Source organism: the organism of the source record quoted next, unplaced genomic scaffold (assembly GCF_019419815.1).
Source record: "Pyrus x bretschneideri cultivar Hongxiangsu unplaced genomic scaffold, Pyrus_bretschneideri_v1 Contig77, whole genome shotgun sequence".
NCBI classification, from domain to species: Eukaryota; Viridiplantae; Streptophyta; class Magnoliopsida; order Rosales; family Rosaceae; genus Pyrus; species Pyrus x bretschneideri.
The window spans coordinates 1,303,742-1,326,873 of record NW_025999817.1 but is presented as its reverse complement, the minus strand read 5'-3'; the positions used below and the strand labels follow the sequence as shown (position 1 = coordinate 1,326,873).

The window sequence follows — 23,132 nt, the reverse complement described above, 5'->3', positions numbered from 1 at the left end:
ATCTTTAATGAGTAATAAGCAAGTAGAAATCAACAAGTAATGACTATCAACCTTGTAAATCGTCATAGTTTCAAACAAAGAATGGCAATCGGCCTTTGAAATAAGCAATTCATCTAATCAGAAAGAAATACTCACTGAGACAACCCATCAAATAGCTGGAGTGCATAGATCGTTTCCCTGTTGAAATACCCAGATTCGAGCACCAAGAACCTTAACCAACAACAACAAATCGTCCCACACAAACAGAGCAACAACACACTACGCGGCGGAAGAACGAAGATGGAAAAATCACCAAGGACCTCCGGCGATGATACCATATTAACAGAAATGCAGAAAAAAACACAGAAATGTAGAAAGAGCATGTATCGAAGAAGAAAAGAGAGAAGGGAATAAAAGAGAGAGAGAGAGAGAGAGAAAGAGAGAGGGAGAGAGGGGGGGGGAGAGAGAGAGAGAGAGAGAGTAATTGATTACATTGATACTGAATTAATGTTTACAACTATGAGAATACAGTTTATATAGCCATTATGACTAGCTTGCAGCTTAAACTATTTAACTAACTAATTCGATAACAACTCTATCAACCTTTTGGCACGTGGATATTGCCAACACTTTCATCCATTTTATCTTAATTTACTATTTGTAATTATGACGCTTAACTTCCAATATTATCCGATGAATCAAAATTTCTATGCATTTTCCAATATATGTATGTATATACTGCATGTATCTCCAGCTTCAGTTGTCCTAGCTGGGAAATCCAATTAATTAGGTCAGCTTTTGTCAATTGGATTCTTAAATTTGAAACTTTAGGGATTTTAATTTGATTGGATTGACATTCTGGGTTGGTTTTGGATTGGGCGGTGGCATGTCACAGCCTACATTTTGCTTTATGGAAATATCTGTGTATTTTTTACTTTTCTAAGAATTTAATCCTGCTATTTTAGTGAGTTTTCAAAATCTGTTCTTATAAAGCAGTAGAAAATTGTATTTTTGAGTTAGCAGTAAAACTAAATTTTATTGTTATATAGTTTATGAACTGCAAGATGAAAATGGTTACATAATTTCGACTAGTTAGGATTAGTTTCATAACATTTTGGGTTACCCTATTTTTGTTTTTGGTTGCACATTTGATCCCTTGAACTTGAATTGGATCACTCCTTGATCCAGTGCTCATTAAGTCTTTGTTGCACATATGAACCGTCGTAGAGAACTTCCTGCCATCAAATTATAATTTGGTGCTGCCTCAACCTTTAACCTTCCTTTTCTTGTCTCATATTTGCCTCAAAAATCTAGATTAGTCTTAATATCTCTTCTTAGCTATGATCATCTTAAGAACATGTTTCTAAACTTGCAATCCTTGATGCCACAAGTTTTAGGTTTCCATTTTCTTTGCGGATACTACTGTGTGTTTGGTGGAATCTATTTTTCCATTAGGTGGATAGTTGATGTTACAGGACTTGAAAATTTGAACCTTCCATCCTAACATGCTCTCGTGATTCTGTAAGATTCTAATGATGTTTGTTATCTTTGCAGTTGTTTTCAGATGCTTGTATCTTAGTGAAATGGTCAATAACCCTCAATTTTCAGGTCTACAGGTAATTTATAAACCATCTAGATTTTAACACAAAATTATTTATGGTCACTGCGAGTTTTTCTTTATCTTAATTCCTTCCCACTTAGGTAAGAAGGATTATCCTTTCGGCTTCTTTTGAGGTGGTTACTTTTTATCTGCATTCCAAATAGATTAAATCACTCATGGCATCTTAGCTTCATGCATCAAACATCTGATTGTGCTGAGCCCTTGGCCGGCCTAATGATGTTTCATGCATCTTAGCTCCAGGCCAATAATTTGGCAGTTCCATCGGGGAACCTTTAGGCCGGCACCCAGCCAAATTATTGGCCTGGCACCCAGCCAAATTATTGGCCTGGCACCCAGCCAATCCACTCCAGCCCAGCAGATAAGCTGGCACCCAGTCCAAGCTGGTCTCTAGGCCGGCTCAGAATGTGCTGAGCCCTTGCCCGGCCTACATGACGCGTCACACCTCCCTCGACCTGAATTCGACTCCCTGGGTGAAAACACTTTTCCCCTGCGATAAATACCATAACCCACCACCTCCATTTTCATCAGCTTAAATTTCCTTACCTTCTTTTCATCGACTCAAAACCTTCCTAATTTCCTAAACTCCAATTAAAAAATATATATATATATATATAAATTTAAACATAAATATGAGAACCGTAATTGCTTTCTCTACTGCAACTCTGGGGGCAAAATCCCCACTAGAATCATCACTGCCGCCAACTGCAACAACCACGGGGCAGCAGCAGCAGCAGCGCTCGCCGTGGCACTCTCCGGTGCCCTACCTATTCGGAGGCCTGGCGGGGATGTTGGGTCTGATTGCTTTTGCTCTGTTGATCCTTGCCTGCTCTTACTGGAAGCTTTCGAGCCGGTTGGAGGACAGAGAAGGAGGCGAGCGAGACTTAGAGAGCGGCGGCGGCGACGAGAAAACCAGCGAGCTTAACTCCCACAAACTTACCTTCGTAACTCAACTTTGGAGCTTCAATCGAAATGGAGAGGTGTTTCAGCTGTGGGTTGCGTCGTTTCGCAGTGTGGGTTGGGTTCCAGAGAGAAGAAGAAGCAGGGAGTCCAGAGTGAAGAAGAAAAATTAAATTATTATTTTATAATAAAAAATAATAATATTTTAATAAAATGGACTAGGCTATTTTTTTTAGGGATGGAGATGCTTTGGCCTAGTACTGTTGACTGTGGTCTATTACTGTTCACTTGAGTGGATAAATGCGCTGGGTGCTAGCGCAAAATTGACTCAGTTCAATTTCCGTTATGTTTAATATTTTGGTTTACCGTCTTGGTTATTACACTTTCTGAGAATTTAGGGCTGTTAATTTTTTATCAAATGTCTATTTTCCAGCATCATGTAAGATTGTTTGCATTTGAAAAGGTGATGATGCAGTATTTTCCATTCTTATGGATTTATACCACCCATTTACCTTTCACAACAATTTTTTACTCGTTATTGTTTTTCATTTACTGGAATTTTCTTTTTAGAAATACATGTTACCTTTCAAAAGGATGAAAGCATTTGATTCCATATATGTGTGTGTGTGTGTGTGTATTGTGAAATTAGATGTGTCCAATTAGTTTCTTATGCTTTCTTAACTAACTTCTCTTTTATCTTTTCCTTGGATAGCCTCTTCGGTCTATCGTAGTTGGTGCTGTTGATTCTCCTCGAAGTCTGCTGCCCATGTCTTTTCAAGTAACACATTTCTTCTTGACAAATTTTTGTGCCACACGTACACTTATTATTGATTTCATTAAAATAATCACTATCAATTTAATTTTATGCTGCAGTTCCGCCCAGTAGTTCCAGCACCACATTCGCAGGAGTTCATCCTGTGGCTTCTCAAAATTTTCAGCATGCTGGCAGGGGTGCTCCATTGATGAATGTTAGACTGCCTCCTCCAACTCACCAACCCCAGTTTTCACAACCAATGCAGCAGTTACCTCCAAGATCTGGTCAGCCAGGTCATGGTATGATGCAATCACAGGCAATTCCATTGCCAGTTTCTCAGCCTAACAGGAACGGTACCTTGCATCTGAGTTGCCTCCACCTCATCCTAATTCACAAGCTCCAAATAACGTCATGCCTTACTTAGGTGGCCCACAAGCAGCTCTCTCTTCGTCATATACTGTGAGTTTCAGGATTGTTCTTGGTTGACCTTTTGGTTTACTTGAAATTTCTTTAGGCCTTGAATTTGTATCTCACACTTGTGCAGTTTGCAACTTCTTCTTATGGTCAAATACCAAGAAACTTCAATGACTCCTCCCAGTATCAGTCTGTATCTCAATCGCATGCTACCAATGTTTCATGCAAGGGACAAATTATGCCTCTGCGGCAAGCCGGTGCACGGCCTGCTGTAACCACCTCCATTGCTCTAGTAAGAAGCCTCTTTCTACAACTTAAAGCCTAGTTGTAATGCTTCTCAGTCGTCTATGCTTATTTCTTGCTAAAGTTCATTATCCTTTAAAAATTCAGGAAGCAAGTGTTCGACCTCCCCCTGCGGGAGTGACTGCAGCAGAGTGGAGAGAGCATACATCTGCTGATGGAAGAAGGTAATTATTCTTATTTTCCAGATATTTGTTTCTTACTCTTTGATTTGTTAGAATGTTGTTCTTTAGTGATTTCCTGGCTGATAATATGTACCTTGGAAGGGTCACTCTTGCTAATTGAATATATTCTTTGCTGTATTAACTATTCAGATTTTATTACTGGAGGACAGCATTATCTACTTGGGAGAAGCCTTTTGGATTGATGACACCAATGGAGGTGGGTCATGCAACTAGCTTTTCCTGGTGTCCCTTTGTTAGTGATATAATTCAACAGTTTTGATATCCGTGGAATTGTGAGCTTGTCTGTTTTTCTTATTGGTGCTATTCTTACTTGGTTTGATTAATCAAGTTAATTCTTAGTGAAATGTCCCTCATTTTTTATGCCATGTTACGCTGAATGCTAATTTTTATGAAGTCTGGTGAAACTTTAGCTCATGACTGGAGTTTCGCTCAAGCAGGCACCCACGATTTTGTAATTTCATTGCAAGGGTACCATTATCGAGTGCCTGGTTGGACCATTAGTTATTAGCTTTTATGCTTAAATTGACTCGTTGAGATAATTCATTTTTTGCGACTTAATTTTTTAATTGGATCAACTATGGTGCTAAGTTCCCAAAATTCTGCTGGTCGCCACTACTCCCATAAGTTTATTCTGTTAGGGTGTTTTTCTTTTATATTGACCAAACACTGCCGCACCCCCCACCCCGACACCACCCCCCCCCCCCCTCCCCTTCTCTCTCCCCACTTCCTCTTTCCTCTTTCCCTCCCTCCCTCCCTCCCTCTCTTACCAGGGAGGTGATCTCATGCTTTCGTATCAACCACTATTCCCTAAAGTTTAAGCTCATAGGATGCAGGCCAATGTCTTATATCCCAAGAGTTAAAAAAAAAAAAAGCAAGTGTTACTTTGGTATTGGAACCATTGTTCTTTTCGTTTATTTTTGGTTGATAGCTGGAAAATCCTACATCTTTTGCACAAAAATATTTAGTATGTACAGAATGCTTTTTGGTTTGGAATTACTTGACAAGATTAAGAATTTTAGGCCACTAACAGTTAGTGAATTCAAAAGAGAAGACAAAATGAATCTCTCCATAATCATTATCTCATAACTTTCGTTAAGTTCATGGTAATTGTCTTACCTAATCTTTTATGTTCGGTATACATGTTATGGTAAATGACTCACATGTTTACTTCTTGTCATATTGCTAATATTATTCTTAATCATTTAGTGTTTGATGTACTTTGAAGGTATTTTCATTTGGTAAGGACATCCAAGGTATTATGAGTTTTGTTTTCTGTTGTTTTCCATTTGCATTAGTCCTAGAAACAGTGTTAATGGTGATTTCAATTCCTTTTAAAGAGATTTTTTTTTTTTTTTTTTCAATTTACTCTTCATCCATTTATGCATTGGGCGATTTCCATAGCTTTGAAGATGCTTACAGGTACATGCCGTGCCAATCTATTGAGAGGTAGGATATGCTTTGGGTCTTTGCTGCTTGCTCTACCTACTATATATCTTGAATGTTAGTAAATTCTGCCATTTGTATTACTTGATTTTACAATAATATTTGTGTGATCTGTCATATGTTTTATTTTTAATGTATACTTATCATTTTTCACATTTACACTGAGGAACTCGGAAAAATGACCCCATAACTTGCATCAGCATAATCTTTCTTTTATACATACATATGTCGTGTTTTCAGATTCAAAGTTCTCGCTTAGACTCATCCCTTCAAATAGTATAAAAAATATCTTATTTGAATTTAAAAAAATTTATCTTCCGTGTAGTTTGAAGGGTTTGGCCTCATATCGTTTGGGGTTTGTCCTTCAAGTCGTAAGTGTAATCTTTATTACCATAGAGGATAAGAAGGTTGTTATGGCTGATTATTTCAATAGCTTTGGCGACTTTTATCATTGGGATCCAGTATTAGAAGGGCTTTTGCATAAGTTGATGTTGCAAGTTGGTAATGGTTATATACCTTTTTGGTCACTGTGTTGTCAATTTGTCCATTCTGTTTGTTTACATTTAAAACTTATTTAAATATCCATTAATTGATATAAAGTTAATAGATTTATTTTATTATTTAAAAGCTTAAAATTTCATTTTGATAATATTAGTAAAATGAATATCAACCCGTAGCCAAGGAGTAATTTTTCGGTGTACCCGGCACACCAAATTTTTTTAGTGTACCCTCACTCATAATGGTGAGGGTACACCAAAAAAATTTGGTGCACCCTCACTTTTTGTACACCAAAAAAATTTCTAATGAGTGAGGGTACACCAAAAAAATTTGATGTACCCGGTACACCTAAAAATTTTCCGTAGCCAAGCCCATCAGTCAAATTCCCCCGCACTATTTTTAAAATTTGTATTAGCTGATAGTTCTATGTCAGTGGAGGGAATGATGGGTATATTAGACAGTTTCAGGTGAAATTCATCTATTGTTGACCTTAAAGTAACTTTTTCTTCGTGCCTTTATACTAGGATGGACTAGAACTATTTAAGACTTGACAATCATAAGATTTTCGAACTGACATGTGCTTATTAATGTCTTCTTCAATATGGATATGTGTGTGTGTGTGTGTGAGAGAGAGAGAGAGAGAGAGAGAGAGAGAGAGAGAGAGAGAGAGAGAGAGAGAGAGAGAGAGAGAGAGAGAGAGAGAGAGAGAGAGAGAGAGAGAGAGAGAGAGAGAGAGAGGAGTCACACAACACGTCAAATCTCTAATTCTTATCCCCTAACTCATTTGAGCCTTTGTTTACACTGAACTTGCACTCCATATATCGTCTTTGACCGACTTAGGCGAAGATCTTTAGATTCCAAAACTTCTCTCCAAAGGTTAAGCTTCACATTAACTCATTCTTGAGTTTCATCTATCAACATTATATCGTCTGCGAAAAGCATGCACCAAAGAATATCATCTTGAATATGTCCCGTTAACTCATCCATTACCAATGCAAAAATGTAAGGCCTTAAAGATGAGCCTTGATGTAACCCTACAGTTATGAGGAAGCTTTCGGTTTGTCCTTCATGAGTTCTTACGGCAGTCATTGACGGAAGAAAGTGAGTGAATTGATTTTTTTTTTCTTTGAGAAAATTTCATCAATGCGGGTTCACAGTTGCACTTGCTTACTTCATCCTACATCCAAATGTTGCAGGTATTACTACAAGAAGGTCACGAAAGAATCAAGATGGACTATGCCTTAGGAACTTAAGGCTTTTGTTTCAACCCATTTACTTACGCCACCCATCATTGCCTCAAGCTTTTATATTTTTCCTAATTTTTGAATTTTCTCCCACTATTCCTCTTTAATATATTCTTATTTATTTATTAAAGTTAGCTCGAGAGTTGGCTAATCAACGTTGTTTGTTGGCGATGGATGTACATATCCAAAGAGAGAGAAAAAAGAACAAGACTTGAAGTGCGCAAGGACTAGATGGTGGAATCTAAAAGGAGAAAGACAAGCCATTTTCAAAGAGAAAGTAATCACCGAATGCGTTTGGGATAGAGAGGGGGAAGCTAGCCAAATGTGGGATTTCATGGCTAGTAGTATTCGAAAAGTAGCAAAAGGGGCATTAGGATAGTCCAAGGGCTTTGCTCCACACCAAAAGGAATCTTGGTGGTGGAAGGAGGAGGTACAGACAAAGGTTAAGGCTAAGAAGAAATGCTGTAAAGCCTTATACAAGGATAGGACCGAAGAAAATGGTGAAAGGTATAGAATAGCGAAGAAGGAGGCGAAGAAAGTTGTGAGAGAAGCTAAGCTAGCGGCTTTTGACAATATGTATAAGCGACTAGATACCAAACAAGGAGAGTTGGATATCTATAAACTAGCTAGAGCAAGGGAAAAGAAGACAAGGGACCTAAACCAAGTGAGGTGAATCAAGGATGAGAATGTAAAGGTTCTTGCTACAGAGAACACGGTCAAAGACAGATGGAGAGGTTACTTTCATAATCTTTTCAATGAAGGACATGAAAAGAGTACTTCTTTTGGGGAGTTGAGTAACTCAGAAGAGTGTAGAAACTACTCATTTTACCGCTAAATTAAGAAGGAAGAAGTGGTTGTAGCTTTAAAAAAGATGAAGCATAAAAAAACAGTGGGCCCAGATGATATACCGATCGAAGTGTGGAAAGTCTTGGGAGAGACGAGTATAGCATGGCTCACAGACATTTTCAATAGGATTTTGAAAATGAAGAAGATGCCAAATGAGTGGTGAAAGAGCACTTTGGTGCCTATCTACAAGAATAAGGGCGACGTACAAAATTGCATGAACTATAGGGGTATTAAGTTAATGAGTCATACAAAAAAGCTCAGGGAGAGAGTAATTGAGCATAGACTGAGGTAAGAGACATGGGTCTCAGACAACTAATTCGGGTTCATGCTAGGGCACTCAACCATGGAGGCAATCTACCTTTTACGAAGATTGATGAAAATATATAGAGATATGAAAAAGGATTTGCACATGATCTTTATAGATTTGGAAAAAGCGTATGATAGGGTCCCAAGAGACATTCTTTGGAAGATTTTAGAGAAGAAAGGAGTACAAGTAGCATATATCCAAGCTATAAAGGATATGTATGGAGTAAGGACTGCTGTAAGAACTCATGAAAAACAAACCGAAAGCTTCCCCATAACTGTAAGGTTACATCAAGGCTTTTCTTTAAGTCCTTACATTTTTGCATTGGTAATGAATGAGTTAACGGGACATATTCAAGATGATATTCCTTGGTGTATGCTTTTCGCAGACGATGTAGTGTTGATAGATGAAACTCAGGAAGGAGTAAATGCAAAACTTAACATTTGGAGAGAAGTGTTGGAATGTAAAGGTCTTTGCCTAAGTCGGTCAAAGACAGAGTATACGAAGTGCAAGTTCAGTGCAAACAGAGGCTCAAATGAGTTAGGGATGAGGATTGGAGATTAGAAAATACCAAAGAGCGACGACTTTCGCTACCTATGATCTATCTTGCAAAAGAACAGAGAGTTGGATGGAGGCCTCAACCATAGAATACAAGCTGGATGGATGAAGTGGAAGAGTGCATCCGAGGTGTTATGTGACCGTCGTATGCCACTGAAGCTCAAAGGAAAATTTTATAGGATGGCAATAAGGCCGACAATGCTTTATGGCACAGAATGTTTGGTGGTGAAGCATCAACACATACATAAAATGGGCGTAGCGGAGATGAGAATGCTTTGTTGGATGTGTGGGCACACGAGAAAGGATAAGATTAGGAATGAGGATGTCTGAGGTAAAGTAGGAGTAGCTGAAATTGAAGGACAGATGAGAGAAAATTGGTTACAGTGGTTTGGACATGTGAAACAAAGGCTTACTGACACTCTGGTTAGAAGATGCCATCACGGAAAGACTTTCAAGGCCGAAGGGGTAGAGGAAGACCTAGAAGGACTTTGGAAGAGACGCTAAGAAAAAACTTAGAGTACTTGGATCTAACGGAAGACGTGACATAGAACTGAGCGCAATGGCATTCTAGGATTCATATAGCCAACCCCACTTAATGAGAAAAGGTTTTGTTGTTATTGTTTGTAGCTTGAGAGCTGGTAGAAAAGCGTCTGTGAAGGAAATACAACAGGAAACGCTTGGTAATCGTCGTGCCACAGTCCCTGTTTTTAGGAAAAATTTTGTCCTAGCTAAGAACATGTAAGAACATTTGAATACATATGCAAACTAATAACTCTTTAAAGTAGGCATGCATTCAAAAACAATTCATAAAACCCATGACTTTCAAAGCCTAGTATATGGTGAACCATAAGACTCTTTAACAAAATTAAAGAGAATAAGAATTTAGAGATTCTTTACCCTTGAAGCTCATCCTTGATTACACAAGGGATTCACCCAAGTGGAGGGCCTTCAAGTCACCTCCTTGCTCCTTGAATCTTCCTTGTGATTTCCTCCCTTTTAGTGCTCCTTTTCTTCTTTGAGGATTTGAGGATTTGTTCTCCAAAACACCAAAAGTTTAGTGTCTCTAAGTCTCCACACCAAAGATGTTGTGTGAAGATGAAATGGATGACTTAGGTAAGAAAGATTGCTAGATGTTCCTCACCTAAGGTAATGAGAGAATAGGTTTCACCCAAATTCAATTAGAAACCCCTTAGGGTGAAATGGCTATAAAGATGTATTTATACCACCTCACAATGGAGTGGCAAACTTGCAATTAAGCCAAGTTCACTACCCTTAAGGTTATGGCCGGCCATTTAATGTTTTTGGGCTTAATTGCCCATTTTGTTTTAGTTGTCATACAACTTAAACATAATGGGCCTTGTGGGCCAAAACGTTTTTTGTGCCCCGAAGCCCAAAACTAACTTAAACGCCCAATACGAACGTTTCGTATAATTAATTAACTATTTAATTAATCTTGACCATTCTTCAATTAAACCATTTAATTGCTTATCCATTTCATATAATTTCTTCACTTATATCTTTACTCGGTGTACGATCCATTAGGTTCCAATTAGCGAGGTAGTGGGCGATGTTACTCTTAACGATCGATTGTGAATTGAAACCACATTTCAATTCTCCCTTAAATTAGTGTTTGCTAATCTTTAGGGCTTCCACAAACCATGGGTGACGCCTAGCAGCATGTCATGGTTACCCAAGCTAAGTAGAAGTGGTTGGAGAACCTATCCAGTTACAACTACAATGCAATACGGTCCTTCTCTAATACAATACTCTTAATCACATTGTTTGAGTGATAGTTTGTTTCATGTCTACTATCCAATGTGATACTTCTTTATATGATTCAATCGAATAAGATTTGGAACATCTTCCTTAGTCATATTCATATGCTTTGGCCAAAGACTCTCGAATCATATCTTAGAGTATTCTCCTTCCATCATGGAAGGTTAGAGATCCCTTGTTGTACATTCATATGCCTACATGACTAGATAGCTTGACCCCAACAATGCCGTGGACACTCCAATGGAATGCCGTTGACATAATCAAAGATCAAGGACCTAACCATTAGACATCAATGATGCCTCAGGTCAAAGGACTACTTTGCATATTGCAACTATTGAGTTCTTACATGACATGTATGTTCGAACTCTTATTTGATCGTAGTTCAGTGTACTCGATTACTCTTTCGAGCACCTATGTGTTTGCCTTAGTGTCCAACACCAAATGACTTGAGACTAGTTCATACTCACGCTTGAGTCGACATAACACATACTAACCTTAGCGGATTGTCAATGCCCAATTGGCAATCCTATGGCTAGGAACGTTTTAGGAATGAACATAAGAGAAAGGTCTCGTTAATTTAACTAACTTAAATCACTTGTCTCTTAGATCAAATACATTCCTTGGATTCCCTTATTGCTTAAACACAAGATACTATATATAGTGATTAACAATAAGCTTTGCCCTTCTATTAAACATATAAAAGTTTAACACAATAAGTATTCCAAAAAGCCATTACATCAAATGAGTGGCTTTGTGGGCATACTTCCAACACCTGTTTCTACCTCTGTAGCTGAAGCTGATACCTCAATCAGTACTGCTCATGTAAAATCAAACCCTGTTTCAGTGGCAGCAGTTGTTGCCACTGGTGATGTTCAAATTGCTGTACCATCAAGATCATCTCCCTCACCTTTCTCCTTTGGAAGAAAATCCCAATGGAGATCAGACACCTGTTGTTGCATCATCTTCCACTGTTATGGAAGGTACTGAAGTAGTTGTCACGATCAATGGTACTGGTGCAGAACCAAAGTACTTCATTTAACTGGTTTTATGAAATTTTCATTTGCGTTTCGAGGTGGAATTATTGGCATCTGACATTTCTTGCGCCCGTTGTGCAGGGAAGATTTGAACAACTAATCAGCTCAGGATTTTGATAGTTCTGCTGATGGAGTTCCTATTCAGGAGAATGAGGTATTTCATAGCTTTCTTCTGTAGCTGTGGTTGAATTCCTGACATACTTTTCTAGCAACTTATATGGTGAGGCCTTGCAGGAAGCTACGGATGGCGTAACAGGAAAGAAGATTACTGATATTGCCTTGGAAGAAAAATCAGTTGATCGGGAACCCATAAATCATGAAAATAATCTGGTACAAAATAAAATTCAAACTTCGAGGCATTGCGTTCTTTTTCATTTGCTTTCTCAAATTTGAACACATTTCAGTCTCTGTCAAGGTTACTTTCCTGGCAATTCCCTTATTATTTACCTTCTAATTTCTTTTTCAGGAGGCCAAAGATGCATTTAAAGCACTCCTTCAGTCTACATATTGGTTCTGATTGGACTTGGGATCGGGTAATTCAATTATTGCCATGAATGCTCTCTGGCTTTTCCCTACTAAATGTTAAAAGTTCATTGTATAATTCGGAAAAATTACCAGGCCATGAGAGTGATCATTAATGACAAGAGATATGGTTCTCTGAAAACACTTGGAGAGCGGAAGCAAGCTTTTAATGAGATAGTCTTTCACATTGCTGTGTGCACCGCACTCATATCAAATTAAAACATATACCTAGTAGTGGTTTCATGAAAGTGGGTTCCTGGGAGGGGGATGTGGTATTGTCTCAATCTTTTGGAATTTGGTAGAACTGGTCAACTCTCAAGTACTGGATCCATGGATTTGTTCTTTGACACTGAGGTTACCATTAAATCCTGACTGTCCTTTGTGATATTCTTATTATGTTATAGATGTGTATTGTTTCAATCACTCTTAGATTATATGATTGGTGCCGCTAATGATTCTATTTATATCTATATGCCTATAAATAGTCACTAATATTGTTATTATGCTCCAGTTCTTAGTACAAAGGAAAAAGCAGGAGGCTGAAGAGACGCGTATACAAAACAGAAAAAAGGCACTGGATGAATTCAAAACAATGCTGGAAGTATGTTGTTATCTGCTCCCCTAAAATTCTTCTTCTATACATAAAATTACATACTTTGTCTCATTTCTTATTCATGGCTTGAATTCCTTGCAGGAATGCTCAAAGTTAACACCATCCACAAGATGGGGGTCTGTCTTTCCTCGTACTAATATTATTCTGTTTCCGATGTGTGGCTAATAGACAGTTTTGATACCTATATGTATGGATAAAACTGATGGTTAAATTCTCATACAGAAAAGTAGAGTGCATATTTGAAAATGATGAACGTTTCAAAGCTGTTGAACAAGATAGAGATCGCAGGGAGATGTTTGAAGACTAAGTTGAGGAACTGCAAAAGAAAGTAATTATCTGCCATCTTAGTTTTTCTCCTCTATGTGTAACATTTATACGCATGTTGTGGATGTTTACACCCCTTAGTTGCAAAACGTACATTGGCATTGAACAACTTAAGGCTGGGATGCTGCTGAGGAATCCTTGCCTGTCTAACTATTATACCTGAGTTTGACCTCATTAAGACATCATGTACACCTGTGTGTGTTTCCAGTGTGTGTATTCGTATGCATGTATTTATGTACATATAAAGGCATGGATATATTGAGATTTGCTCATTTTAAAGCTTGATTTTTGAATGACTATTCTAGCTGACAAACAGAGCTTTACATATGACTGACCTCATAAGTTACGTGCTACAAATTTAGCCTTGCAATTTTTCCCATTCGTCCTCATTGTGAAAGTATCTATTAACTAAGTGTAAACGTATTTTAAATTGACATTTGATGCCCATTATCATTTGGTGCTTTGATGAATGTAGATTTTTAAGTAAATATGCTCTTATTGCTGTTAAACTGGATTTGGAACAGGAACGAGGAAAAATCACAGGAGGAACGTAAGCGCAATGTATTCGAATACAGGAGATTCTTGGAATCTTGTGACTTCATCAAGGTTCTCTTTTAGCATGGTTCTTTTGTATTCATGGGTTTCTTTTGCCATTAAAACTTATGCATCCTGGCATTCACCTTCTCACTTAGGCAAACAGCCAGTGGAGAAAAGTTCAAGATTGTTTAGAGGCTGATGAAAGATGTTTGCATCTTGAAAAAATTGATCGTTTGGACATTTTCCAGGTAATGTTTCTTATTTATCTAGGTATACTTCCAACTGGACGTTGAAGCTTATTTTAAAATGTCGTTCACAGGCGTATCTGTTGGATCTACAAAAGGAAGAGGAGCAGTAGAAGAAGAATGATCTATATGTTTATGTTTAATAGGACAAGTTTTTATCTGGGGTTTTCTTGGAGAACAGGAAGAATTGAGAAAGACAGAACGTAAAAACCGCGATGAGTTCCGCATCTTGATGGAAGAACATCTCACTGAAGGCACTCTTACGTCCAAAACTTAGTGGTGGCGTGATTACTGCTTGAAGGTTAGTAAACCTTTTCCCAGTATATTTAATGTTATTTCCTTTGAAACTTCAAAATTGTGATGAAAACATAATTTTTTTCCAGCTACACTTAATTTAGCAGCTATCATGTTGTTATCTCATGTTTTGAACTCCCTTTTTGCCTTTTTTCTTCTGTCCTTTTTAGGTTAAAGACCTACCTAAATATGTGGCGGTTGCATCAAACACCTCCGGAGCAACTCCAAAAGATTTGTTCGATGATGTTGTTGAGGAACTAACGAAACAAGTAATTAAACCATACCTTGCTTTTTTATAATTCTTATTGATATGAAATGGGATCTATAAATCTGTTGTCCAAGAATGACAATTCGTCACTTTTCCATATAAATCTGTTGTGTTCAAGTTTCCATGTTTGGGTCCCTTTAATTTGATTCCGTAATTACATTTCAACAAAAATTTATTCTTTCTTTTCTTGTAACAATATTTAAAAAGCTTTAAGCAATTTCTTTTTCATTAAGGCGTCTTACTGTTTTTTCTTGAATCTTTAGTTAAGTGTTTAGTTGCTTACAAACTAGAAATCTTGCCTATTTCTTTTACAGTATCCGGAGGACAAAACTCGAATAAAAAATGAAGTGAAGTTGCGGAAGGTTTGATTGGTCAGATTTTTCTTGTTTCTATTTCATACTATCAGTAGATATCTCATGTGTGAATGCTTTTAGGTCATACTTACATCAACTTGGAAGTTTGAAGACTTCAAAACTATTTTATCAAATGATATTGGCTCTCCACCCACATCAGATGCCAACTTAAAGGTACTTTTAGACTTAAAAACAAAAATTATGATATTTAAACTTGCAAAGTCTTTAATGGGAGAGATTCTTCTGTTCGGCTGCCAGATATGGCAGCACACACAGTTGTAGGATCACACAGGGTTTTTGGAACTTAAATACATGGGTTGGGTGGTTGGACGGGAATGTAGTCTGGTTATCTGGACCTTAGAATCTCTTATGGATATTAGCTTTCATCTTGTGGTCACTGCTCTTAAGAATCATCTAAATAACTTAAGTTATGATTTGTGGAAACCACCATGCACATTCACCGGTCAACACATCATTTATAGGTAACAGTGTATTTGCTTGTTAATTTCTATCGTGCCTACGCTTCAGTAACCAATGTACCAATTTCTCAAAAGAAGCATCCAAGAAGATATTACAAAGTAGGTTTTTATGCATTCCTAAACTAAATCGATGCCATTGTTCCAAATTTCCAGTCTTTGCCAGTCAAGTTGTTGCGATAAATTTTAGATGATGACTTTTCATTGCTTTGGGATGGAGGATATAACTTGTAAGAATTCAATAAGTTTCAAGGAATATAACACAAAAAAACATCATTGTACAACGTTATTCTTTCATATTGGTTGGCACTAATAGAATACTTTTCTATATTACCTCCTTGCTTTAATCTTTCTGATTCATTATTTGTTGCAGGAGATAACTCCATCTTCTAAGTGGGAGGACTACAAACCACTTCTTGAAATTAGTCAAGAGTACAGGTATAGCATATTAGATATAATAACCCGAATCACCTTCACTATTTTCCATGCTATAATACTGCTTTATAGTATTTTAAGTTTATGTAGTGATTAACTATGGTTAATTTGAAGCATGATTTTGTGACTCCTAATGTATCTGCTCTAACATTCACTTTTGGACCTAAAGTTCAACTTCTGAGAGATATCTATTGTCTGAACTGATGTTTGGGGACGTATAGAAGAAATTTTTTGAAATTGAACAAAATTTTGAAGAAACTAAAATTAAATTTGAAGTGGAAAGTGAAGTTCTGAATACTTCTTATCGTACTGGATGTGTTTGTTTTAGGTTTGTTAGGCTTCAACAAATACAAGGAGGAAAAGGTACTAATTAGTTGGATCGCATTATTTATAAATCAGTTTCTGTTTTATATATGAGCTTTGATTCACTTTTCAATGTGGAACTGGACATGGAACCTTGAATTTGAAGCTATGAATTCCTCTTATTTTACACCCTTTAGGCAAGGAGGGAAAAGGAGAGAGAAGAAAGAGAGAAAAGAAGGGCAAAGCCAAGAAGAGAGAAAGAGGTAGAATATGAAAGAGAGAAAGAAGAACATAATAAGACAGATGGAGCGGACAGTGAAATTGCTTATGTAACGGATATTCATGATTCCAAAGAGAAAAAGAGGTCAGGAAGACGATAGTAGGAGACATAGGAAGTGGCATCATAGTGATGAAGATCATGTGAATGGAAATGAGAATGATTGGTCTCGAAAGTCTCACAGAACTAGCAGCGACCACAAGAAATCAAGGCAGGTATATATTAGAAATAATTGTGACCCTTCATTTGATTTATTATCTAAACAGTGATGTAAAGATTTATTATCTAAACAGTGATATAAAGTTTAGCTCGTTTCCAATTTTAATGGCACAGCAGGAACCTGGTCCTGAATCAGATTCCGAAAGCAGACATAGAAGACATAAAAGAGATCACCAGAATGGTTATCGTAGAAATGGTGATCGTGAGGAGCTAGAAGATGGGGATTTGGAGATGTTGGGGAAAGTAGGTAGCTGTTTCATCCCCCAAATTGCCTATACCTGTGTTTTAAACTTTTCTTAATATTGCGAAAATATGTTTTCCTTACAATCTTTTGACCTTCTAGTGCTATATTTAGTTTGAAAATACATGTTTCCGTTTTCTCTTACTAGGAATTAGCTGCACCATGCTGTACTATTTCCATCTAGTTATGTCACCATTAGGAGGCTTTTTTGTATACTATTTTACTCAGTCCGTGGTGGTTTCATTGTTTACACAATACAGAAGTTGCTTCCTTTCCTTATAGAGCCTTTTGTTTCACAGAGGGGACCGAAAATAATCACTTCCATATGGTTTTTCTGCGGGTAACTGCATCTTCTGTGGCTTTCAGAACAAACGGGAAGTTGAAGCTGGTTTTGGACTTCTTTCTTTACGTCCCTTGAAGTAACATACTTCAATGCAAATTGAGTAGCTGAAAAACAAGTTTGATACACTTGCAACAAGGTGAATCAAAGTCGTAGGTCCAAAATCACAGACGAGGGCCATCTTGTGTTCGGTAACTCCTCTATTAGACCCTGAAATGGTGGTTAACTTGATGAACCTTTGCCTTCATTCAAGTTTCCTATCTTGGGTAGCATATTACCCTTTTTCAACTTGATATTGAATAATTTGGATTTCATTTCATGCTGTTGATTCAATTTTTGTAGAATTCCAATTCCATTTCTGGGCCTTTTGACGAAGATCAAGTGAATTCCCACTTCTTGGTAAAAACTCGGCATATATTATAGGAAAATAGACAAAAATAACCCATTTTTTTAATCTTGGGATAGAAATAGGATATTTCGAATATGCACATGCCATGCACAACAATAGGACATAAATATGAATTTTTCTACACCTTGAAATGATCAAATTGCTCTCGTGTATCAATGAGTTATTTCCACCCATTTTCTGATTTTTCTCTATACTCTCTCTCCCGTTCTCTCTAAAATTGATATTTATTGGTTGTTCTTAGGGCAGTTCCAGTGTGTGAAACCTCCTCCTAGGCAATACACTATGCTATCCATCCAGTGAACAGTAACTGCCCTTAATGAATAGTAACTGTCTTTTGCATCTCTACCGTTGCACTTCAATAGCCCTGGCAATAAGCAATAAAATATTAGTATTTTTTTATTTATAAAATAATACAAAATAATTTTAATTGTAATTTCGGATAAGATTTTTAATCGTTTTCGTTCCGCCACGTGTCATTATCCAAAAAATTATTAATAATACAAAATAATTTTATTTGTAATTTCAGATAAGATTTTTAATTGTTCTTGTTATGCAACTTGTCATAAAATCCGAAAAGACAATTATTGGGGATGGATTTCTGATAAGATTTTTATTCAACTAATTATTCTCTGCAATTGGATATAAAAAAAAATTTCGTGTCACGTGTCACAATGATAACTTTTCTTAATTTTAAAACTATTTTTTCTTTTATTTATTTATTTATAAAGCCTATGAATATCAATCGTTGATCTCAATCTCTCAGGCGACTCGCGACGGCGCGACCCTTTTCACTCTCAATCTCTCACACCTCGCCCTCGTCGTCAGTCACTCTCTCTCATCTCGCCGTCAGATTTTTCTTGCCGTTTTCAAGTCTCGACAGTCGACAGCAAAATGTTAGCCTCCTCTCTCTCTCTCTCGGTCTTCAAGACTTCAACTTCAATCACTCTCTGTATCTCTCAAACTCTCTGTCTCTCTCAGTCTTGAATCCCAGGCGACATCGAGTTCGCGACCGGCGGACCTTTCTCACTCTCAAATTGTCTCAATCTCTCACATGGTCACACCTTGCCCTCGCCGCCAGCGCCAGTCATTGATCTCGCCGTGAGCTTGTTCTTGCCGTGTCGACTTCGAGTCTTGAGACTGCAAAAGGTTGGTCTCGTACTCTCATATCTGGGCTTCTGCTTCTGCTTATCGAATATCGATATTAGATTCTGGGCTTCTGCTTGACTGCTTCTGCTTAGAGCTTACCGATTCTGGCCTTCTGGGCTTCTGCTTCTGCTTAGTGCTCACCAAATTACCAATCATTAAAATTGCATGTAGATTCAGAATTCATAAATTGTAAATTTGTAATATTTGATTAATTATTCTTTGTCGTGAATCGTGATTGAAGATTTTGATGGTTTTCTGGGATTTTGAGAACCTGTTGGTTATACTGTAATATTCGATTTCGATATGTTCATGTGACCATATCCTGATAGATTAATGAATAATCTTGAATGTCCACTGTAGTAGCCCTTGTGAGCAAAAAAGGGTTACATAAACTATTCAGGATCTTTTAACAAATTGGTTAAGCTATTTATGAATTCTTAAACTCTTGAAGCTCTAATGTTTTGTTTAAAAGGCCTGTAGATGTTCATGAAGGTGCCATCTTCTGAATGCAACTTCCATTAAGCTTACAAAAGGAAGCTATGCTTCAGATTACATTGGCAAATTTGAAATAAGATCAGAGGGATTTGTCCAACAAACTTTTAATTTGTCTGACTTCATGGTATTCTTGCTTGTCAATCATAATTTCTCAAACTTAACCATTGACGCTTCTTAGAGGAATTCGTTAAGTTTTTTAGATATTTATTGCTGCGTTGCTGTCCAGTCTCTTATTACCGCCAAAGTTGGGAGTATGGCTCATGAACTCTCAGAATTCTTGAATTTTCATCTGTGCTTTCTTTTTCTATGTTTTATAGATATATTATTTCTCAAACAGTTGTTTTACCATATATTTGGTTTACTTCAACTTGGATAGTTTTTTCCTTATGCAAGATTCTTTGCTTAATTAATAAATATATATACTCTAAACATCCCTCCCTACTTACAAGTTAAAAGCTTGTGGTGGCACCAACTATTTCATTTGACCGATTAATTTATAAGAATAAACATAAAAGAATGAATGTCCCCAATAGTTTACACTTTTTGCAATTTTTTAAGGGATATGCTTCTGACAACATAAATTGCTTAATATTTACTTTACGAATTCCACTCAATTATTATGTAAATGCATATTTAAGTTTTGCATCCTTGTATATCTTGTATTATTTTAAATTGAGAGGATCAAATAATACTTTTGTAACATGTTCTCAGTTAGTTTGTAAGCGTAATTGGATTATTAGTTCTCGTGTTGATATGGTAGTGTGGACTATACACCTCATAAGTTTGTAGTACTAACTACTATCCTCATATTATTTTGTGTGAATTAGATGAAGTCAAAGGCGTCAAAGGTCTCAAGCTCAAGTTCAAACTCAATGAGATCAAAATCAAATAGCCCTCAGGATCAAACAAACTCATCTTCGAGTATACCATCGGAAGTAAGTAGTCATATCTTTCTATTACTTTTGCCCTTGTGTTTAATAATTAATTCATTAATTGTGATGAATCTCTTATTTGAAAAATTAATTGTATGATTCTCTTATTTTAGATGGACATTGTTGGTGAATCAACTCTGCCTCAAAACACCATGGTGGCACCTTGACAAACTCCTAGTTCTCTTGGTGGATCCGGAAATCCCGCCGATGCAACTCCAAAAGAAGGTGACCAACATGACCAAGTAAGTAAAGAAGAAGCTCTTTTGGAATCATTAAAAAGTCATGAAAGGTCTACAATTTGGGAGCATTTTGAAAGAAAAATTGAGGGTGGTAGAGTTAAGGGATTGTGCAAGTATTGTGCTCAATCATATATGGCCGACCCTGATAAAAATGTACAACTAATTTAAGAAACCATATAGCAAGATGTAGAAGCTACGGTCCTAATAAGGAAATATTTGCCGCAAATAGGCAAAAGATCTTAACCTTTGCCGGCACGAAAGATAAGTTGGAAGCTATAGGATTTTCTCAAGAGGAAGTAACTAAGGCTTGTGTTGAGATGATAATTATAGATGAGTTGCCTTTTACTTTTGTTGAAGGAGAAGGTTTTCACCGTTTTTGCATGCAAGCATGTCCTATGTGGAGAGTGCCTAGTCGTAAGACAATTGCTAAGGATATACTTAGCTTGTTTTATTCCGAAAAGGATAAATTGAAGAGTCAATTGAAGACATTTAGGGTGTGTCTAACAACGGACACATGGACTTCTATTCAACAAACCAATTATATGGTTCTCACCGCCCATTTTATTGATGATGATTGGATGTTACATAAAAAGATTTTGAATTTTTGTGTCATTCCAAATCATAAAGGAGAATCCATCGCTCAACTTTTGGAGGAATGTTTAGTGGAGTGGGGTATAGAGAAGGTGTTAACCATTACGGTTGACAATGCTTCCGCAAATGATTCCGGTTTAAGGGGCTTGGTGCACCGAATAAGTGGGTGGGGGATTCCTAATGCACTCTTGCATGATGGAAAATATTTGCATATGAGATGTGTTGCTCATATTCTCAATTTGGTTGTGAATGATGGGATAAAATTGTTGAATACGACTATACAAAGCATTCGAAATGCGGTTAGGTACGTAAGATCTTCCCCCCAAAGGTTGGAAAGCTTTAAAAGGTGTGTTGAGAAAGTGAGAATAGAGAGCAAAGGGCTTGTGATTTTGGATGTCCCTACTAGGTGGAATTCCACATTTTTAATGTTGGAATTGGCTTTAAAGTTCAAGATGGCTTTTGATAGATTAAAAGTAGATGATGGTCATTACCTTCCGTACTTTGTTAAAGACAATCATGATAATATGAGGGAGGGGCCACCTTCGATGGATGATTGGAGTGAGGCGGAGATATTTGCAATCTTTTTGAGACCTTTTTATGAAGTCACTTTAAAAGTATGTTATTTTAATACTCCAACCGTTCATACTACTTTTGGTGATTTGTTTAAGATCAAAAGTCTCTTGCATGAAAACAAAGATGATGAACTTTTGTCTATGATCTCCAAGTTGATGCAAGAAAAATATGACAAGTATTGGGGTTCACTTGAGGACATGAATCAATATCTTTTTATAGCACTTGTGTTTGATCCTCGCCCCAAATTAGAGAAAGTCATTGATTATTTTGAGATACAATTTGGTGAGGATGAAGAAAAGGTTGAAAGTGCCACAAATGGGGTGAAGGACTTGTTGATTGATCTTTACAAGATTCATGAAGATATGTCTTTGAGTACACAACAAAGTATAAGTGGTGGTGGTGGTAGTTCTCAAACGACAAGAGGAGACTCTTCATCAAGCATGACCGAAATAGAAAGAAAGTTGAAAGAAAAAAGTGACATGAGAAAACCAAAGAGAGCCCGGGTTGTGCATAATGATGTAGACAAGTATCTTTCCGATCCTAATGAAGGAGAAGAAGAGGAGAACTTTGATGTATTGAATTGGTGGAGAGTGAATGGGGTTTCTAAGTACCCAATTTTGGAACGTGTTGCAAGAGAGATCTTAGCTATTCCCGTATCAACCATTGCTTTGGAATCCTCGTTTAGTACAAGTGGACGGATAATTGATCCATATCGTAGTTCTTTAAGTCCAAAAATGGTGGAGGCTTTGATATGTACTTAAAATTGGCTTAGGTCCATTCATGTTGCATTACATCATGAGCCAACCATTGAGGAGATGGAGTTTTGTGAAGAAGTTGAGAAAGGTAATTTTATTTATTGCATTTGATTTTGTTAGATTATTTTAAATAACATTTTAATTAGTATCTTTTCTTTTATTATTTCTATGTAGAAATGGAAAGTGGAAGTTCAAAAAAAGGTGATATGTTGCCCCCTAGGCCACCCAAGCGTTAGCAAGCAAATTGTCGTTGAAAAAGTACGTGGATCACTCTCATTGTGGGGCACTTGAAAGTTGAAATTTGGAATTTGAAATTTGGAATGTTTATTTTAGTCTTTTAGATGTGGAATACTTGAACTTTGATGTTTATTTTAAGTTTGGACTTTTGGAAGATTTAAACTTTGATGTTTATTTAACTTTGGACTTTGGAACACTTGATTATAATTAAACTTTGAATTGAATGTTTATTTTCATTGTCTTTGAGTTGAGACTATGATTATATTAGAAATGTGGAATGCTTATTTTGAGTCTTGACGATTATGTTGAAATAGGACTTATTACAAAATGGATGCAAGTTGTTTTCATATACTTTTTTTAAGCTACTTGAGGAAAAAAGCAAAAAAAAAGTAAAAAAAAAAAAAAAAAAAAAAAAAAAACCGAACCGGGCCGAAACCGAACCAAATACAAACCGA

The 23,132-nt window shown here is 36.9% G+C and overlaps 2 protein-coding genes and 1 pseudogene across 2 annotated transcripts; all 3 read left to right on the top strand.

Moving 5' to 3' along the window:
- The first annotated feature begins 1,383 nt into the window (after positions 1 to 1,383).
- Positions 1,384 to 17,191, top strand: LOC108865382 (annotated as a pseudogene).
- On the top strand, positions 1,988 to 2,812 carry LOC125472923 (protein GLUTAMINE DUMPER 2-like). The gene has a single exon (XM_048575014.1). It carries the CDS (start codon positions 2,230 to 2,232, stop codon positions 2,668 to 2,670), a length of 441 nt encoding a protein of 146 aa, XP_048430971.1. The 5' UTR covers positions 1,988 to 2,229; the 3' UTR covers positions 2,671 to 2,812.
- Positions 17,192 to 21,564: 4,373 nt separating the features above from the next.
- On the top strand, positions 21,565 to 22,446 carry LOC125472930 (zinc finger BED domain-containing protein DAYSLEEPER-like). Its single transcript, XM_048575028.1, has one exon. The coding sequence runs from the start codon at positions 21,565 to 21,567 to the stop codon at positions 22,444 to 22,446; it is 882 nt and encodes a 293-aa protein (XP_048430985.1).
- Positions 22,447 to 23,132: the final 686 nt, after the last annotated feature.

Coding starts and splice junctions, on each gene's coding strand:
- LOC125472923 (XM_048575014.1), top strand. CDS start 2,230: ATGAGAACCGTAATTGCTTTCTCTACTGCAACTCTGGGGGCAAAATCC.
- LOC125472930 (XM_048575028.1), top strand. CDS start 21,565: ATGGCTTTTGATAGATTAAAAGTAGATGATGGTCATTACCTTCCGTAC.